At 46.6% G+C, this 16,725-nt stretch overlaps 1 protein-coding gene across 1 annotated transcript in view; it reads left to right on the top strand.

Annotated features, from left to right (window-relative positions):
• The window catches only part of LOC115900744 (protein transport protein SEC31-like), a 202,246-nt gene extending 186,253 nt beyond the window's left edge, over positions 1-15,993 (top strand). Inside the window, exon 3 of the mRNA XM_030942340.1 lies at positions 15,591-15,993. Coding sequence (XP_030798200.1) covers positions 15,591-15,796 — 206 coding nt within the window. The 3' untranslated portion in view covers positions 15,797-15,993. The remainder of the gene's footprint in view (positions 1-15,590) is intronic.
• The last annotated feature ends 732 nt before the right edge of the window (positions 15,994-16,725 follow it).

The raw sequence follows: 16,725 nt of genomic DNA, 5'->3' as shown, positions 1-16,725 counted from the left end.
GTTAACTAGTTGGAGAGGCTAACTCCAAAGAGTTATATGGCTGTTAAGGAACTAGTGGTGAAATATCCAAGTTGTCCTTGCTTTCTGAGCTGCAAAAGTAATCTGAAAGTTAGAAAAATAAACATAGTTTGAAACTCCAGTCTTCTAGCTTAGAGAGGTAGTAGGAGGTAGCAGGGGAAAACTTGGTCTTGAGTCTCACTCCTGACTCTTTCTTTCTGCATGACTCTGAGCAAGTCCTTTTCTCAGGACTCCCATCTACAAGACTGGCATGAGGATGCATACCTCATAGGCATCATGTTGTGAAGATGAAACAAAATTGCTTGGTATGGAGTGGGTCTTGATGAATATTAGTTCCTGTCTAGTTCCTCTGTTTAAGGAGAAAACCCCATGTTATCTAGAAAGGGCATCCTTTAGAACATCATCGGGAGCATGCTTTTTTTTTTTTTTCTCTCTCTATACTTGGTTAAACTGAGTCGTACTTGAAATACATTCTTCTTTAAATCACTTAAATTGATTTCATGTAAACCATAGTCACCCTTCCTGGGGTGGTATTGACCCTTGATATTTTACTGGTGATACCATCAGGCCAACTCTCTTTTCTTCCTGGGTTTGACCTCGAATGATGCCACAGCTGGATTTCTGTAGTACAAATAACTCTTGTCTTCTAAGCATGGAGGGTTGCAGTTGGATGGAAGCAGAGTAAACAGAGAGAAGCCAGGACCTTGGCTTGGGAACCACCTGTGTCCAGGGAACAGGGCCTCTTGTGGAATGGGGGAGGAGGGCTGAGTGGCCAGTTTGGAGGAGAGGAATTGGATGAGGAAGGGGAGGACTGAGTTGGGCAGCACTCAGCAGATTCCTTGGCATGCACTGCAGAAGGATTCCCTGAAGGGCTGCACAGAGAAGAAATGTGCTGTGTGCTTGGCAGGCCAGAAACCACAGAGAACCTGGCAATGCTTTTTGAGGATTTGGGAGCAGAAAAGCAGACTCCCTAGGTGGTTATTTATAGAGCCGCAGCAGTAATAATCAGTTAGAAAAAATAAATTATAACTCAGTTGAACCTGAAATAACTTTTCTTTTGCAACCCCAGTCATTCCACACAGGCTGCTTATACACCACTCGCTGCCGATAGTGTTCCTGGAGGCTGAGGGTCAGTCCCACACCAGGCTCACTTATGCCTCCCCCAAGCTTCAGCACAGTCAACAAAGCAAGGAGAGGGAGTTTCTGGGTAGAGACAGGGAGAGTTCTAGCTGGATGACTCCTTTTCCGCCGCTGCACCTCCCAAATTGCTAATTTGTCCCTCCCTTCCTCCCTCAAGCCTTCTGTAACATGAGGCATAAGGTGGGCTTGGAGGGAGTGTGGAATTTGTGGCATGCTGAGCCTTCAACTTCCGCACACCTTGTGCACATGCATGTGTGAACGCCCGCTTGTTTTCTGTGCCTGAGTTTTGGCTGCAACAAGAGCTTCTGATTGTAATGTTTTTGGAGAAGCTGGTTGCTAAGTTCACAGGGCCATAGGCTTTTATCTTCCCCTTAGCCAACACTGATGTTCACACTGACAGCTTGGCAACGGGGTCACCTTGAGCATGCCCAGCCCACCGCTTGGCATCTTGACACTTGGGCATCTATCCTGTTTCCCCCTCCCACCCATCTGCTCCTTCTTTTCTGTTCCTTCATTCATTTGTTCATTTGCTTGTCAGTCAACAAGCTTTCATTACATCTGGCTGCAGATGCATTTTATTTGGCTTGCAACATGGTGTCTTAAATTTGGATTTGCTGCTGACACATAAAGATGGAGTAATTTCGTATAAGAATGCAGATACCTGGCCTCTCCCCGAAAATTGCAGTTCTGGCAATACAGGTGTACATTCCCATGCTCTGGTATTCTCCACATGGGCAGGAGGGGCAGCAAGCCCCTTTGGTGGCATGCACTTGTAGTCCCAGCTACTTGGGAGGGTGAGGCAGAAGGATTGCTTGAACCCGGGAGGCAAAGGTTGCAGTGAGATCACAGAGCTGAGATCACATCACTGCACTCCAGCCTGGACGACAGAGCAAGACTCTGTCTCAATCAATCAATCAGTGAATCCAGCCCCTCTGATTCATCACAGCTTCCAGTGACTCCTATTGTCTGGCCATCACCAAGACAATAACCACTCATGTCACCTACACCAGCAGCTTCACCCATTTATGTTACCTGCCTGGTTCTGTGAGCATTTGAATTTGTGACCCTAGTGCAGTTTCTAATTTGAGGAGTTTTATGGTCCAGTGGGGGAGATAGAGCCATATCTGATTTTTGTGTATGAAAAGTGCCTTGAAAATTGTGTATAGGGGAGGAAAAGATTGATTTTTGATTTCAAGAGTTAGGGAATTCATGGAGAAGGTGAGTTTGGAAACACGTTTTAAAAATACAGTGCGAAGGCCGGGCGCGGTGGCTCAAGCCTGTAATCCCAGCACTTTGGGAGGCTGAGACGGGCGGATCACAAGGTCAGGAGACCGAGACCATCCTGGCTAACACGGTGAAACCCCATCTCTACTAAAAAATACAAAAATCTAGCTGGGCGAGGTGGCGGGCGCCTGTAGTCCCAGCTACTCAGGAGGCTGAGGCAGGAGAATGGTGTAAACCCGGGAGGCGGAGCTTGCAGTGAGCTGAGATCCGGCCACTGCACTCCAGCCCGGGCGAGAGAGCGAGACTCCGTCTCAAAAAAAAAAAAAAAAAAAACTGCGAATATGCCAAGAGGGAGCCCTGAGCAGTGCTCCAGACGCAAGGATCGGTATGGGCAGAAGCTTAGAGGGGTGAGCGAGCAGGAGTCAGTGGGGTGGGGGCAAGGCTCTTCTGTTTTCAGTGGGATGCTCCATTGCCAACCCTGCCCAACTTGAAACCCTTTCCAACCTGAAACCAGGCACCCCCGGCCCTTCAGACCTGGGCCTGGCTCTGCAGTCCGCCCCTTAGTAGGCTCCCCTCCCCAGTGCCTGCTGGGTGGCCCTGTATGCAGGTCCTGGCCCATCTGTCAAAATTTTCCTGCAGTAATAGAGTCCTGCTGTTCTTCCCTGTCCCAGCCCAGAACCGAGAGAGAGAGGCAGAGAGAGAGGGAGAGAGAAAACCGATCTGTCTCCATCCAAGAGGACAACAGGTGGCCCTAGGTACAGCCGGTGAGTGGACACACTCAGTAAGGCTCTGTGGTTTCCTGGTCTTCGCTCTACTTCTCTGGTGCCTTTCTCTCCCCATCCCTTGAAAGCCAGCTCCTCAATGTGTGAGCTCCTCTGGCCTTCTCCCTTGGTGAGCTCACACATTCATGATCATTTATAGGCAGGTTTCTCCCTAGCTGGCATCGGCAGCCTAGAGCTGCTGCTGAGGGTTGGCAGGTGGAGACCCTGGGTAGCTTGTGGCAGGTTCACCTTGGTGAGTTCCCAAGTATCTCAAACACCACTGAGCGAAAGCTGCTGGGTCATCCATTTTCTGGGTACCCTCTTCACTCCTCCTTTCCCTCACTCACTCCTCTCAGCCTGGAACTGCCTTCCTCTCCCTTTCTACATGTTGAAATCCTTCTGTTTTTTAAGCCCCTTACTGTGTAACACCTCTGATATGGTTTGCCTGTGTCCCCACTCAAAATCTCATTTGAATTGTAATCCCCATAGTCCCCCTGTGTCGAGGGAGAGACCAGGAGGAGGTGATTGAATCATGGGGGCAGTTTCTCCCATGCTGTTCTCATGATAGTGAGTTCTCACAATATCTGATAGTTTTACATTTGTTTGGTAGTTCCTCCTGTGTTCCTTCTCCTTCCTGCCACCTTGTGAAGAGGGTGCCTTGCTTCCCCTTCACCTTTCACCATGATTGTAAGTTTCCTGCGATCTCCCCAGCCATGCAGAACTATGAGTAAATTAAACCTCTTTCCTTTATAAATTACCCAGTCTCAGTATGTCCTTATAGCAATGTGAGAACAGACTAACAGAACCTCCCTGAAACTTTCCTGATTCGAGAAGGTTCTAGCCCTCATTATATCATAGCAACATTGCCAGAAATCAAAGAATTTGCCCCTGATCCAGACAACTCAATAAACACAGCATTTTGGAGCCAGAAGAGAGCTGGGCCAGTCTCTCTTCCATGAAGAAGACCTCATCCAGCCTGCTCACTTTATTCTCTACATGCCTCCCACCCTGTGTTTCTTTTCGGGTAATGAACTCTAAAACACAGCCATTCATGGTGGGGGCGTGAAGTCTCTGTCCACACCCAGACTGTGTGCTGCTCGGTGGCAGGAACTGGCTGCTGTATTTGTCTTCCCGGGACAACTTTACACAGTTCTGCATGAAATCTGTGCTCAGCTGTAAGTAGTTAGTAGCCAGTTGCTGGAGTGAACTGAACTCTTGGAAGAAAGGATAAGAAATTACTGTATGCATGAGACTTGTTGTTAAAGTTATCACTTAAGGAAGAGTGGAAACAGTTTAGGAGTGACTGGGTCAGAGAAGGTAATTTCTGTAACATGAGGACACTTTATGGCCAAGAGCCTCATTGCCTGGAACATTAAAGTGTGGTCATTGAGAAATTGACAGTGCAGCCCATGAAGACTGAGAAAGGAGACCTTCCCCAATCTTGGGAATCCATCCCAAGATCCCAATACCATCCACCCCACCTTCTTGGCAAAGGAAGAATTATAGACCCTGCCTTTGGGAGTGGAGTGTAGACTCCACCCTAAGGACATGAAGAAGCCAGGGCCTGGTCATAAGAGGGAAGCTGGCTTCTCTGATGTTCCTGTCTCTGGGATTCTGGCCTATCCAAAGCATTTGGGCCAGAAGTGAGGGCTTCCAGCTTGTTTCTTACACCTGCCCTGGCTCAGTGCCGATGACGGTGTCCCTGCGTCCCTCTGTGGCCTTTCACGGTGGTCTTCTCCTGGGCTTCCTGTTGGCTGCCCTGCTCATGGCTGTGCTGTGGCTGCGGGCAGCCCCACAGGGCTTTGAGGAGCCCATGTCAGCACCTAGGGCTTCTGCTTTTGAGCTGGGGCTCCCACGCAGCAGCCTGGGGTCTGGGGGTGCTAGTAGAACTAAGGAAGGTGAAATAGCAGGACTGAATGCAGATGCATGCCCTAAGAAATTTCACCTATTTGGATCTCTCCAGAACCTATGTCATCTTATCAATAATCATTTAATAGCAACTTATAATATTTTACTATGTAAAGAGAGTGTCCACATATATTAACTTCCTTGATCCTCACAAACACCCTATCCCTTGAGTATTTTCTACCAGCCCCATGAGGCTCAGAGAGATTTACATGACTTTTTGAGGATTTGAACCCAACTCCTTGGACTCAAAAACATCTCATTCTAGTACACCTCGTTTGCCTTCCTAGCCCCGTATCCAGGTAGACCTGACTCACCTGCATGCTTTCTATGTGAAAGGTCACCAGAGCTGGGAAGTGAATCAGCACCTCCGCCAATCCCTGCAACTTCCTCTTCTCTGTCCTGTCATTGCGAGCACCAGCCTAAGGGCACGTTTTTCTCCTTCCACATCCTATTAAAGCTCAGTCTAACTCCTACTATTGAAAATGAGAGAAACAGGAAGGAAAGTCTCCAACTCCAACTTTGGGAACCATGTTGAAAGAAGGTGCTCTTGACCAGGCATGGTAGTTCATGCCTGTAATCCCAGCACTTTGGAAGGCCAAAGCTGGCAGATCACGAGGTCAGGAGATCGAGACCATCCTGGCTAACATGGTGAAACCTAGTCTCTAATAAAAATACAAAAATTAGCTGGGTGTGGTGGTGCACACCTGTAGTCCCAGCTACTCAGGAGGCCGAGACAGGAGAATCACTTGAGCCCAGAAGGCAGACGTTGCAGTGAGCCAACATCATGCCGCTGTACTCCAGTCTGACAACAGAGCAAGACTCCGTCCCCTGCCCCCTAAAAAAAAAAAAAAAAAAAAAAAAAGATGGCGCTGTCTCATTCTTCTGTACTTTCATTTGCTCATTAGACAGATATGTTTAGAGAATCTGCTATGTCTCAAGCACTGTTCTAGGTGCTGTGGTTATAGTGGTGGACAGAAAGGTAAAGTTCCTGCCATCTCAAAGCTCACATCCTACTGTCAGGGTAATAAGCAAGTAGATGATGAACAAATGTTTCATATAGTTCTAGGGCTATAAGGAGAATAGAGAAGGCTGGTGAGATGCAGTGTAACCATCAGGAGGTGGGAGTGAGAACTATTTGGGTAGATGAGCAGGAGAGACTCTGCAAGAGGAAACACACAGAAGGAGCCTGACATGAGAAAACTGGGGCAGCAGTTTTCCAGGAAGAGAGACCAGCACAGGTCTGAGTTGAAACTCTGAATGGAATTTTAGGAAATTATATTCTTCATGATGGTTAGATCCTGTGGGCTGTCATCACTGCAGTAAAACAATGTGGTGCCTAGTAGGAAGAGGTATCCCAGGAACCCTCCACGTGTGCTATGGGATTTCTGAGAAAACCGGTTCTGAGTTCTAGGCAGTGGACTCACAGTTGAACTTGGAGGGAACCAAGAATTGCTTCTATCACAGCCTTACTAAGAAATGACCATGGCATGGCCTGAATGCTTCGGCATGGAGGACCGGAAGGGGAAGCCTGATTCAACAGTTGCAGACTCTTGAGCCTTGTGACTCTAATGACGACAAAAATCAGGAGATTTTCTAAGACTCTATGTATGATTTTGAGAGTAGTGCTGCTGGGATTCCTGGTTTGGGTTCTATTGGCTGTTTCATTGTTTCTGTGTGCAAGTTACCCTCTCTAAGCTTAGTTTAATTAATATTATATTAAGTGAGGTAATTAGATTTTATGAACCCTAAGGCTCTTTTATTCTTAACCTTAAAATAAATACATTTTGTAAACAGTTTTTCTTTGTGCGTGTGGTGGCCTTTTCTGTGCCTCTGCTTTGGATGAGGTTAGAGGGTTGCATGAAAATGAGTCATTAGTGGTTCCTTTGATATAAGACAGGTGATACTATTGAACATCGTTGGTGGTAGACCAGTGGTTCTCAAAGTATGGTCTCTGAATCAGCAATAGCTGGGCTTGGGAACTTGTTAGAAACTCTAGCTGTCAGCCTCCACCCCAGACCTACTGATTAAAAAACCCTAGGCGTGTAACCAAAGCTCTGTGTTTTAACAAAGTCTGCAAATGATTCTGATGCATGCTAAAGTTTAGGAACCACTGGAGTAGAATATGTGCTTTAAGATTTGGGTCTACCAGCTGGGCATGGTGGCTCACACCTGTAATCCCAGCACTTTGGGAGGCCAAGGTGAGCAGATCACAAAGTCAGGAGTTCGAGACCAGCCTGGCCAACATGGTGAAACCCCATGTCTACTAAAAATACAAAAATTAGCCAGGCGTGGTGGCGCATGCCTGTCATCCCAGCTACTTGGGAGGGTGAGGCAGGAGAATTGCTTGAACCCAGGAGGCAGAGGTTGCAGTGAGCTGAGATTACACCACTGCTCTCCAGCCTGGGCGACAGAGCAAGACTTGGAAAAAAAAAATAGATTTGGGTCTACCCCTGATGGATCCTTACATTCCAGTCACTGTCATGGCCACAGCAAGTAGTTGCATGTCTGTGCAAATATTGCAATAAGATGTTTATTCAGCTTGGCTTGATGAACAGTCCTGTGACTCTAAAGCAGAAAAAGTTCCTGGCCTGTGTTAGTACTGGACCCACACTCTCTTCTCTGGTATTATGTCCTATCCACTCCTCTAGGTGAGCACCTGCATGGAGGAGGGGTTAGCAAAGGGGTGGGCTGCTTCCAGAAGTTGTGACAGAATGCTGTTGGATGTGCTTCTAGGGAGACTGGTATAATTAGAGAAGTTGTGCATGGTTAGTTTCCACGCAGTTTTGAAGTATGAAACTGTCTTGGGTCTCTAAGTCCTCGGTAGACAGATCCTCGGTAGACAGATCTGCTTGCAACTGTTGTGAAGGTCAGCGGTGAAGAAAGGTCTCAGGTGCTGTAGAACAGGCAATCTGGTGACCCTGCTGTACACTGAGTTTAGAGTTCTGATTCAGTTTGGTTTTCCCTCATCTAAATATCCACTCATGAACTAGAATGAGGTGACCAGATGGTCCAGATCACCCAGGACTGCCCCGTGTTTCCCCTTCCTGTCCCTCTCAGTCTGGTGTCTCGGATTTGTTCCTGTGTTGCCCACTCCTGCTGGATCTTGTCCAATCGAGGGACAAACGTCCTGAAGAATGGGAAGAAAGGAGGTTCTGAAGGCACAGATTCCAAAACCATGCCAGAGGCTGAGGACACTGATGCTTGAAGGGAAGGAAACTGGCACACTCCAGGAGCCACAAGGAGAGCTGGAGCTGGAGGCATGTGGCCCGCGAAGGGTAGAAGTAAGTTCATTTCTCTGGTAGGGCTTAGGGGAGGGGTAGTCATAGGTAGGGCTTGGGAGGTGGGGCTGGGATGGCTCCTACAGGGGCAGAAGGCAAAGAAAGGGCAGCAGATGGGCACAGCAGGGAAAAGGGTGTGGTGAGGAATCTGACTGCTCCAGCCCAAGCTGGTGTGGCCTCTCTGCTCTTGCCTTCTGCCCCCTTTCTGTAATCTTTCATCTCTGAGGATGTTGGGCCATTCCTGGGTCCTTCCTTCCTCCTGCCATTCTCTCTACCCTTCCACCCTGTTGCCTTCTCCCCTCCCCGGCCTCCTATTGTGTCCTGCCCACTGCCGACTCCATCCTCCTTATCTCATGTCTATCCATGATTGACATGATGGAAAGAGGGCACAGTAGAGTCCAATGGTGATAAGCACTCTCCCTGTTTGCAGGTAGCAGCCATGACCAAGAGCCATTCACATCATCCGGCAATCCATCCAGAACCCACTGAATGGAGGACAGCACAGCGAGGTCTTTCTCATTTTTTAACTGCAAAAGCTGGAACAAGAGCCAGAGAAGCCAAAGAAGCAGTACAAGTCCAACAGCTTTCAGAATAACCCTGAGAAAATGGTTGAATTGTGACCAGTTTTGCAATTAGATACTATGAGAAGAGACCTTCCCTCCTGCACTGGATTTCCTCATCCCTGGAGGCCATTCCTCATGGGACTTTGGCCATCTCATATCCACCTTTAAGCATGTTATTCCCATTTCAGCCGTGGTAGCATTGGGTATCCTTCCCTAGGAGAAAATATTAATCTTTTCTCCCTCCGAGTTCTGGATTAAATTGTCTTATCTGAAACTGGGTCACTTTAGGCTAGAAGCACCACTAGATGTTCCTGTTCTCACAAGTTGCCAAGTTCATGTCACATCTGTTTCACTGTTAACAGGATCCACTTCTGCAAGAGGCTGCCTGGCCGGATCAGTGTGTCTCCTGGCCAGCTCCTTGGTGCCCTTCTCCTCTCCCTTGCCCTATCCCAGCTGAAACTTGCACTGTGGTGACTCTGTCCCCTCCTGGTGCTTTGACTGGATGTGTGAGAGAAAGTATTGTCTATGGCACTGACATCTTTGTATGTTTGGAGGTGATTGGAACACGGATCCACCCCTGGAGGAAGGTGGCTGTGAAGGAGGCCAGCCTCAGCTCAGTGCTCTACTCTCATCGCTCTTACTCCCACCTTTTTAGTGCCTGCCCTACTCCAGGATAATTGTGCTTTTCTTTTTTCAGTTAAATGTAACATTGCTATTTTTCATTATTGCTAAGCAGCACATGCTTGTTACAAAAACTTTGGAAATTTAGACAAATAAAAAGAAGAAAAAACTACCTCCAAATCCTACTTACCCCAAAGACAAGATGATCATTTAGTCATATAGTGTCATACATATATAATATGTACACATATATTCCAGTGTAACTGTAATGTCACAATATCATATATAGTCTTTGATAACACATATTGACACTTAATATATGAACAACTTCCTAGAGCAACAAGCTCAGTTTACAGCAATTGTAATGTAAGAATACTCAGTTCTATAGCTACAGCACCGTTTGTCTACCTCATCTCACGGTTTGATGTTTAGGTTGTTTCCAACTTTTCTCCAGCTAAACAGCATTCATGAATGTGGTTTTAGTTTCCTCTTCCTACAACTAATTATTTCCTTAAGATGAATCCCCAGAAAAGAATCAAAGGAAAATTTGCAAAAGTTACAAAGATGTCAAGGTATGGAGCCAGCATCAACTGCTCAGAACCCAAATGCATGAGAGACTAGGGTGCCGGAAAGGCAACGTATGCCCTTTCCCGGATGCCTTTATATAGCCACACTTGGGTAGCTCTGGCTTCCATTGCCTTGCCTGGAACAGGGAATACCCATGAATGATGGCTGAGGTAAGCAGGTGGTGAATGAGGGAGTGGTGTTGTCTCTTTGGGGTTAGTATGTGGCTGTATCCTGTGAGTGCTCATTGGATGCTGAGAAACAGTCATTCGTTCATTCTTTCATTACCCATCTATGGAGCAGCCACTGTTGCAAGGCACCAGGCGAGAGGCTGAGAAGACAAAGATGAGTTAAATAGCGACTTCATCCTTGGGAAGATCACAGCCCAGAGAAGGCCAGTGACTCATCACACACGTTTACTCCATAGTGTAGTAAGAGGAAAAACGGAAGTTCAGTAATGCATCTCAGGGCAGAAAACTTGTAAAAATCTGAAAGTCCCAAGGGAAAAATATGAAAATCACATAATCCTCTGGCCCATTCCTCACAGCAAACACATTCAGGCGTATCCTTTAGACTGTGAGCCTGGCTTGCTTGTGGTCATCCTCACCAGATACAAACTTGATGGCATTGCCTGTGTCCTGCATTGGCACCTCTGGTGACCTGGCACCATCTTAGACAACTTCTTCTGAAATCTATTAAATGAAAAATCCAACAGGAGTCAACAGAATGAAAGGTAAAGGAATTCATGAGTTGAAACAAAGTCTCCATGTTTTATGTATGTAGGGAAATTTGCATTAATTCATATCCTTCTGCACAATGGAAACTTTTTCAAATATTTCATTGTAAAAGTAACATGCACATTTGAGAAAATTGGGGGATGAGAGAAAAGGAGAATGTTACCATATTTCACTATCTAATCCAGGGCTTACAGCATTCTAGTGACCATCACACTGAAAAATTTGTATTAAGATGATGTGAAGACGCTGGGCGCGGTGGCTCACGCCTGTAATCCCAGCACTTTGGGAGGCCGAGGTGGGCGGATCACGAGGTCAGGAGATCGAGACCATCCTGGCTAACATGGTGAAACCCCGTCTCTCCTAAAAATGCAAAAAGTAGCCAGGCGTGGCGGCCGGCGCCTGTAGTCCCAGCTACTTGGGAGGCTGAGGCAGGAAAATGGCGTGAACATGGGAGGCGGAGCTTGCAGTGAGCCGAGATCGCGCCACTGCACTCCAGCCTGGGAGACAGAGCGAGACTCCGTCTCAACAAAAAATAAAAAAAAAAATTAAAAAAAAAAAAGATGATATGAAGACAAGAGCTGAGGAATGAGTGAGTGTCATTCGTGTGTTGGTTTTTCCAATTTACTTTTTGTTTATTATTTCTTTTTGAGATGGAGTCTTACTCTGTCGCCCAAGCTGGAGTTCAGTGGTGTGATCTTGGCTCACTGCAACCGTCTCCTGGGTTCAAGCAATTCTCCTGCCTCAGCCTCCCAAGTAGTTGGGATTACAGGCGCCCACCACCATGCCTGGCTAATTTCTGTATTTTTCATAGAGTTGGGGTTTCACCATGTTGGCCAGGCTGCTCTTGAACCCCTGACCTCAGGTGATCCACCTACCTCGGCCTCCCAAAGTGCTGGGATTATAGGAGATTACAGGTATGAGCCACTGCACCCAACCTCCAATTCTATTTTTAATTAAACACGCTTGACAGGTAATTACATTCATATAGTTCAAAATTCAAATAGTACAAAAGCATATGGAGTGAAAAGTTTACATGCCAAGCCATCTAGTTCCCTGGGACACTTAGTGATACCAGTTTAATGTATATCCTTCTAGAGTTTTTGTGCCTATCAAACCATGTATGTATATAGAACATGAGTTTTTAATGGAAGGCTTGGCAACATTATTACTAAATATTCTAAGTTTAGCCTGAACTATCCCTGTTGTTCCTAGTGGCAGGCCTGGGGTATAGGTGAAGAAGAAGAGAGAAAAGGGCAGAAAGAGGCGTGTGTGTGTGTGTGTGTGTGTGTGTGTGTGTGTGTGTGTGTGTGTAGGAGGTGTGTGGGTGGTTGTTGCTGATGGAGACAGTGAAGGAATGAGCATTCATTCATCCATTTAACTAGTATTTATTTACTGAGCATCTATTATTCTAGACCCTGGAATAGATACTATTCTAGACCCAGGAGATAGAGGAGTGAACCAAAACTCTTTGTCCTCATGGATATTATTTAAAATGGAAGGTGGTAGATAATAAACATACTAAATAAGTTATGTAGTCTCTTAGAAAGTGGTAAGTACCATGGAAAAACTTAAGTAGGGTGCAAGAGATGGGGAGTATCAAGGAAAATTTTCGAGTGGCCAGGGGAGGCTTCATTGAGAATGGGGCCCATGAACACAGATGTAAAGGAGGTGAGGGAGTGAGCCCTGTGGATGCCCAGGGATGGAGCTCCCGCAGAGGGAAGAGGCAGTGCAAAGGCCCTGTGGCAGAAGTTTGAGCCCTGATGGCTGCCAGCGGCCCTATTCTCCCCTCTCCAGGCTGTTCCTGATGACCTCTGCCCTCTGGCTGGCCTCCCTCAGTTCCCAAAGAAGCCCAGGTCAGGCTAGTATGTTCTAGGTATAGTGCTGAGATGATTCTATATGAGATGTTAGATTTTCCTTTCTTTATATTTTGATCCTGATGTTTAATGTTACTCCTTCAAGATAATTCTATGCTTTGGATGTTAGTTTAGTCTGAATAAGAGGAAAAGTGGGGAACATTGTTGTAGAGGGTAGACTAAGATTGAGACTTGAAAGTCCTAGATTTTATACCAACCTTAGTGCTAGTTTTCAAGCCTTTTGAATTGAGTACATTATTCAGCCTCTCTGGTCTGTAGTTTCCCCACTTAGAAAATGAAGGGGGTGTACTTAAGTGGCTCTAGGGCTGTCCCCAGCATGGTGGTTTTCAAGCTCTGTGACCCTGCGAGCAGTTAAGATAAGAAGTGGCATTGGATGACGTCTAGTGATACTGCTCGGGAGGAGAAGGGGGCTTTTGCCTGCAGAGGATTCTGTGTGCATGATAACATGCGTTGCTACTTGATTCTCCCTCTTGGACTAGAAGAGCTCAGTTTCATCCTTAAAATAGAACATTCCATCTGAGTAAGTCCAGAATCCCTGATGCTCACAGAGGAGACGCAGCGGCACTGTTCGTTGCGTTCTTCTCCTTGTTAGTTGAGTGTGCTGCTCCCTTTCAGCCCTGGAGGGGTTGTTTTCATGCCCCTTGGCTGAACTGATTCTCAGTTCGCAGTGGAGGTGGACTTGGTGGGGCTGGGTCTCCTTCTTTTGTTCCTTTGGGTGTCAGAGGCTCCCTCCCCTCTTTACTATCCTCAGTTTAGATGCCTGGAGTCTTTCATCCGCCCTGGTGAATCAGGCAGTGAGAGGAGGGAGTGTGTCATTGGCATCACCAGTGTCCCATGCGGAGCAAAATCACTGTGAATTTAAAAATCAGAATGTGTGTAAAAGGTGTGGGGGCAGAGCTGGGGCCTCCAGAAATTTCATTTAGAGGGAGAAATGTTAAACATGAATAGAAGCCTTTTCTCTTTTACTTTTAAAGGGTGAGTCACCTTGGTTGTAGTTATTTTCTTCCTTATTCCTCAGCATTTCCTCTGTTTTTGTTTGTTTTGGTTTTTTTTTTTCTTTTCTTAAACTACGCATCTTAAGCACTACTAGCTGCTGTGAAACAGGGCAACAGAAGAGTGGCTTCTGGAATTGGGATTCACATTCTTTACTGGAGTTTGTGGGGGGACGGCACGTTCCCTAAGCATTGTGGAGGAAATATTGATGCCCATGCACCTTTCACTGGAAATGGGTCCTGAGATGTTTAATTTGTTGAAACCAGCTTCTGATTTGTGCTATTTTCCCAGGACTTTTAAAAAATATATACACAAAAATCCCTCTGTTACTTCTTACATTTCGTGTGATGTCCTTTGTCTCCATCAACTGTTGTAGAGAGAAATTGTATTTGGAATATTCATAACAAGTCTATCGCTAATTATCACTTTAACAATGTGTTATGGAGTGTATCCATGCAGTCATCTGGGAAGGCGCATATGCCGTGAAATGTGGGGATTTGCTGTGTACTGCGTGTGCCTGCTTTTAGCGTTTCCTCAGGTCTTAGGGAGGAAGTAGAGGTGCTTGGTAAGGGGGAATGGAGGAGAGGACTTCACAACTGAGGGCCTGCATCCTGCATTCCTGTCCTCCCGGAAACAATTTCCAGGGTAGATTGCTTTTGAGCGTAAGAAAAGCCTTTATTTGAAAGAAAAATCTTTCTCCATACTGAAGCCTCATTTCTGGAAAGCTGCATAGATTGGAACTGAGGTTACCCCAGGTCAGGGCCAGGTAGACAGATCCTAGCCATAGATCTAATTGCTGATGTAGAAAGAGGCTGCTGGCCTTAGTGCCTTCCTGATACTCTAGCAAGAAGTGGGGGGCAAAAAGAGCTAAAATTGCCACCTGATTTGCAGACCTCAGAAGCAAATGAAAAGGAACTTCACCATCTCAAGGGAGGATGAGAAAGAATGCTGCTTCCTTTTCTTTTTTTCTGCTCTCTTTTCTCTTGGGAAGGAGAATGAACTCATGCTGGGCTCCATCTTCAGGATTCTCAGTGGGTCTGAGCTTTGGGAAGCTAGAATTCTATTATCTCAGGGGCACGTGGAGCTCTTTCCACCAAGTCTTCCTGATTGGCGTGGATGAAGCCCCAGAGGCTGCTTTCAAATGAGGCCAGAGTAATGGAGCATAATGGAGCAAACCTCCTGGTGGAAGAGTTCAGTCCTACTACAGTGATAAATCAGGAAGCCTTTATGAGGGGCCGGTAATGGGACAGCGGGGAATGAGTTGCCAAACTTGGCTCTGCGTGACTTCGTGGCTCCTTTGTGGGTCCTGTTTTTAGCGCTAATGGGGGATTCAGGCTGTCTTTTCTGGGTATCCTGGGAATATTCTGAAGGGTTTAATTTGGATAGTTGTAGAGTTGCGTCTGTTATAAAGTTTTAATAATGAGTTTTTATGGCACTTGGAGGCTGGTTTTGTTAAATGTTACTTTAGAAATAATAACAGCACTTTATTACTGTTATTATTGAGTGCTTACTATATACTAGGTGCATTATTCATCATAATCATTAACAATGAATTTTGTTTTGAGATGTAGTCTCTCTCTGTTGCCCAGGCTGAGTGCAGTGCTGCCATCTTGACTCACTGCAACCTCCACCTCTTGGGTTCAAGCGATTCTCCTGCCTCAGCCTCCTGAGTAGCTGGGACTATAGGTGCACACCACCACATCTGGCTAATTTTTGTATTTTTAGTAGAGTCGGGGGGTTTTCACCATGTTGGCCAGACTGGTCTCAAACTCCTGACCTCAAGTGATGCACCTGCCTCGGCTTCCCAAAGTGCTGGGATTATAGGCGTGAGCCACAGTGCCCAGCCAACAACAAATATTAATGCAGTACTTATGATGTACCAAACTCATAATCACACTTACCTCACCAGGTCTTAGAAGAACACTCCCTCTGGAGCCATCATTTACGCGTGAGGACACTGAGGCCCTGAGCTTAGATAACTTGTTCAAAGTGGCCCTGCTGATAAGCTGCATGGATGAAGTCAGCGGTTTTAGGCATGTCTTTCCACCAGCTTCTGGAAGAATAGCACACAGGCCGTCCCCCCTCCCCCATTCAAAGCAGCAGAAGGTGGAGTGAAGACCATGACTAGGGCGGTTCCTGGCTCTGTGTGATCAGAGGGTGATATTAGGTTCAGGGCCCGGCTTATCAGTGCTGCACTGATATTCACAGAGCATTCGGCTCTGGAGGCTTTGCACCTGTTTATAATGCATTGTCAAAACTTGGTGTTGGCTGCCTCTTTAAAGAATTGATTTAATAAACCCTGCGTTTCTGGATGTTTGGTTTCTTTGTTTTTGCTTGGGGTCATGGAGGTGGGATCCTGGAGGAGTTGGATGGGAGTGTATTTGAGAGGGCAAATTCTGGGTGTGTTTAAAAACCAAGCCACCACATATTTTGATGCAGCCTTCCTGAAGACAGGTGTGTGTGGGCAGGTGCACTGGGGGCACTGGAATGGGCAGAGGAAGAGGTGGGGTTTGTAGGTGGAAACTCAGGGCTGGCTTTGTTGTAGTCTGCACGGCCCGCCAGGCCACAGCCACTAACTGCACCAATATCGCCACTAATAGGTGGGTGATTCAGCTCCTTCCTGCATTTTATTACCGGACAGAGACTTTAACAGCCCTTTGATTTAGCAAGTTAATAAAGTAAGTGATCAGGCTCCACTGTTTAACCACTGACTGGATGGCCTGGGGCTTGTTGCTTTCTGGGAACCCTTCTGATATTGTTTTAGAATTAAAAGGAGAGAAAGTTACGGAATTTGAGTGCTGTACTTGAGTCTCCTGGCTCCTTCCTAGGCAGCCTCACCAGCCCAGCGTGCCTGGCCTCCTTCCAGTGCCAAACTTCCTCTGATTATGTCTTCCAGGGACTGGCTGGCTGGCATGGCCAGGATCCAGTGGGCTCCGTGGATGTCACTGACCAGGGGTTAATATCAAAGGGATTTGAAGGTCCTGGCTGTCTTTGAGGGAGAGAGTTGGATAAGAATGTAGGGTCTCCTGATGGGGCCCTGTATT

The sequence above is a fragment of the Rhinopithecus roxellana genome, chromosome 12 (genome assembly GCF_007565055.1).
Source record: "Rhinopithecus roxellana isolate Shanxi Qingling chromosome 12, ASM756505v1, whole genome shotgun sequence".
In the NCBI taxonomy this organism is placed as follows: domain Eukaryota; kingdom Metazoa; phylum Chordata; class Mammalia; order Primates; family Cercopithecidae; genus Rhinopithecus; species Rhinopithecus roxellana.
Note: the sequence above shows the minus strand (reverse complement) of the source record. Positions and strands in the feature narration are given on the sequence as shown.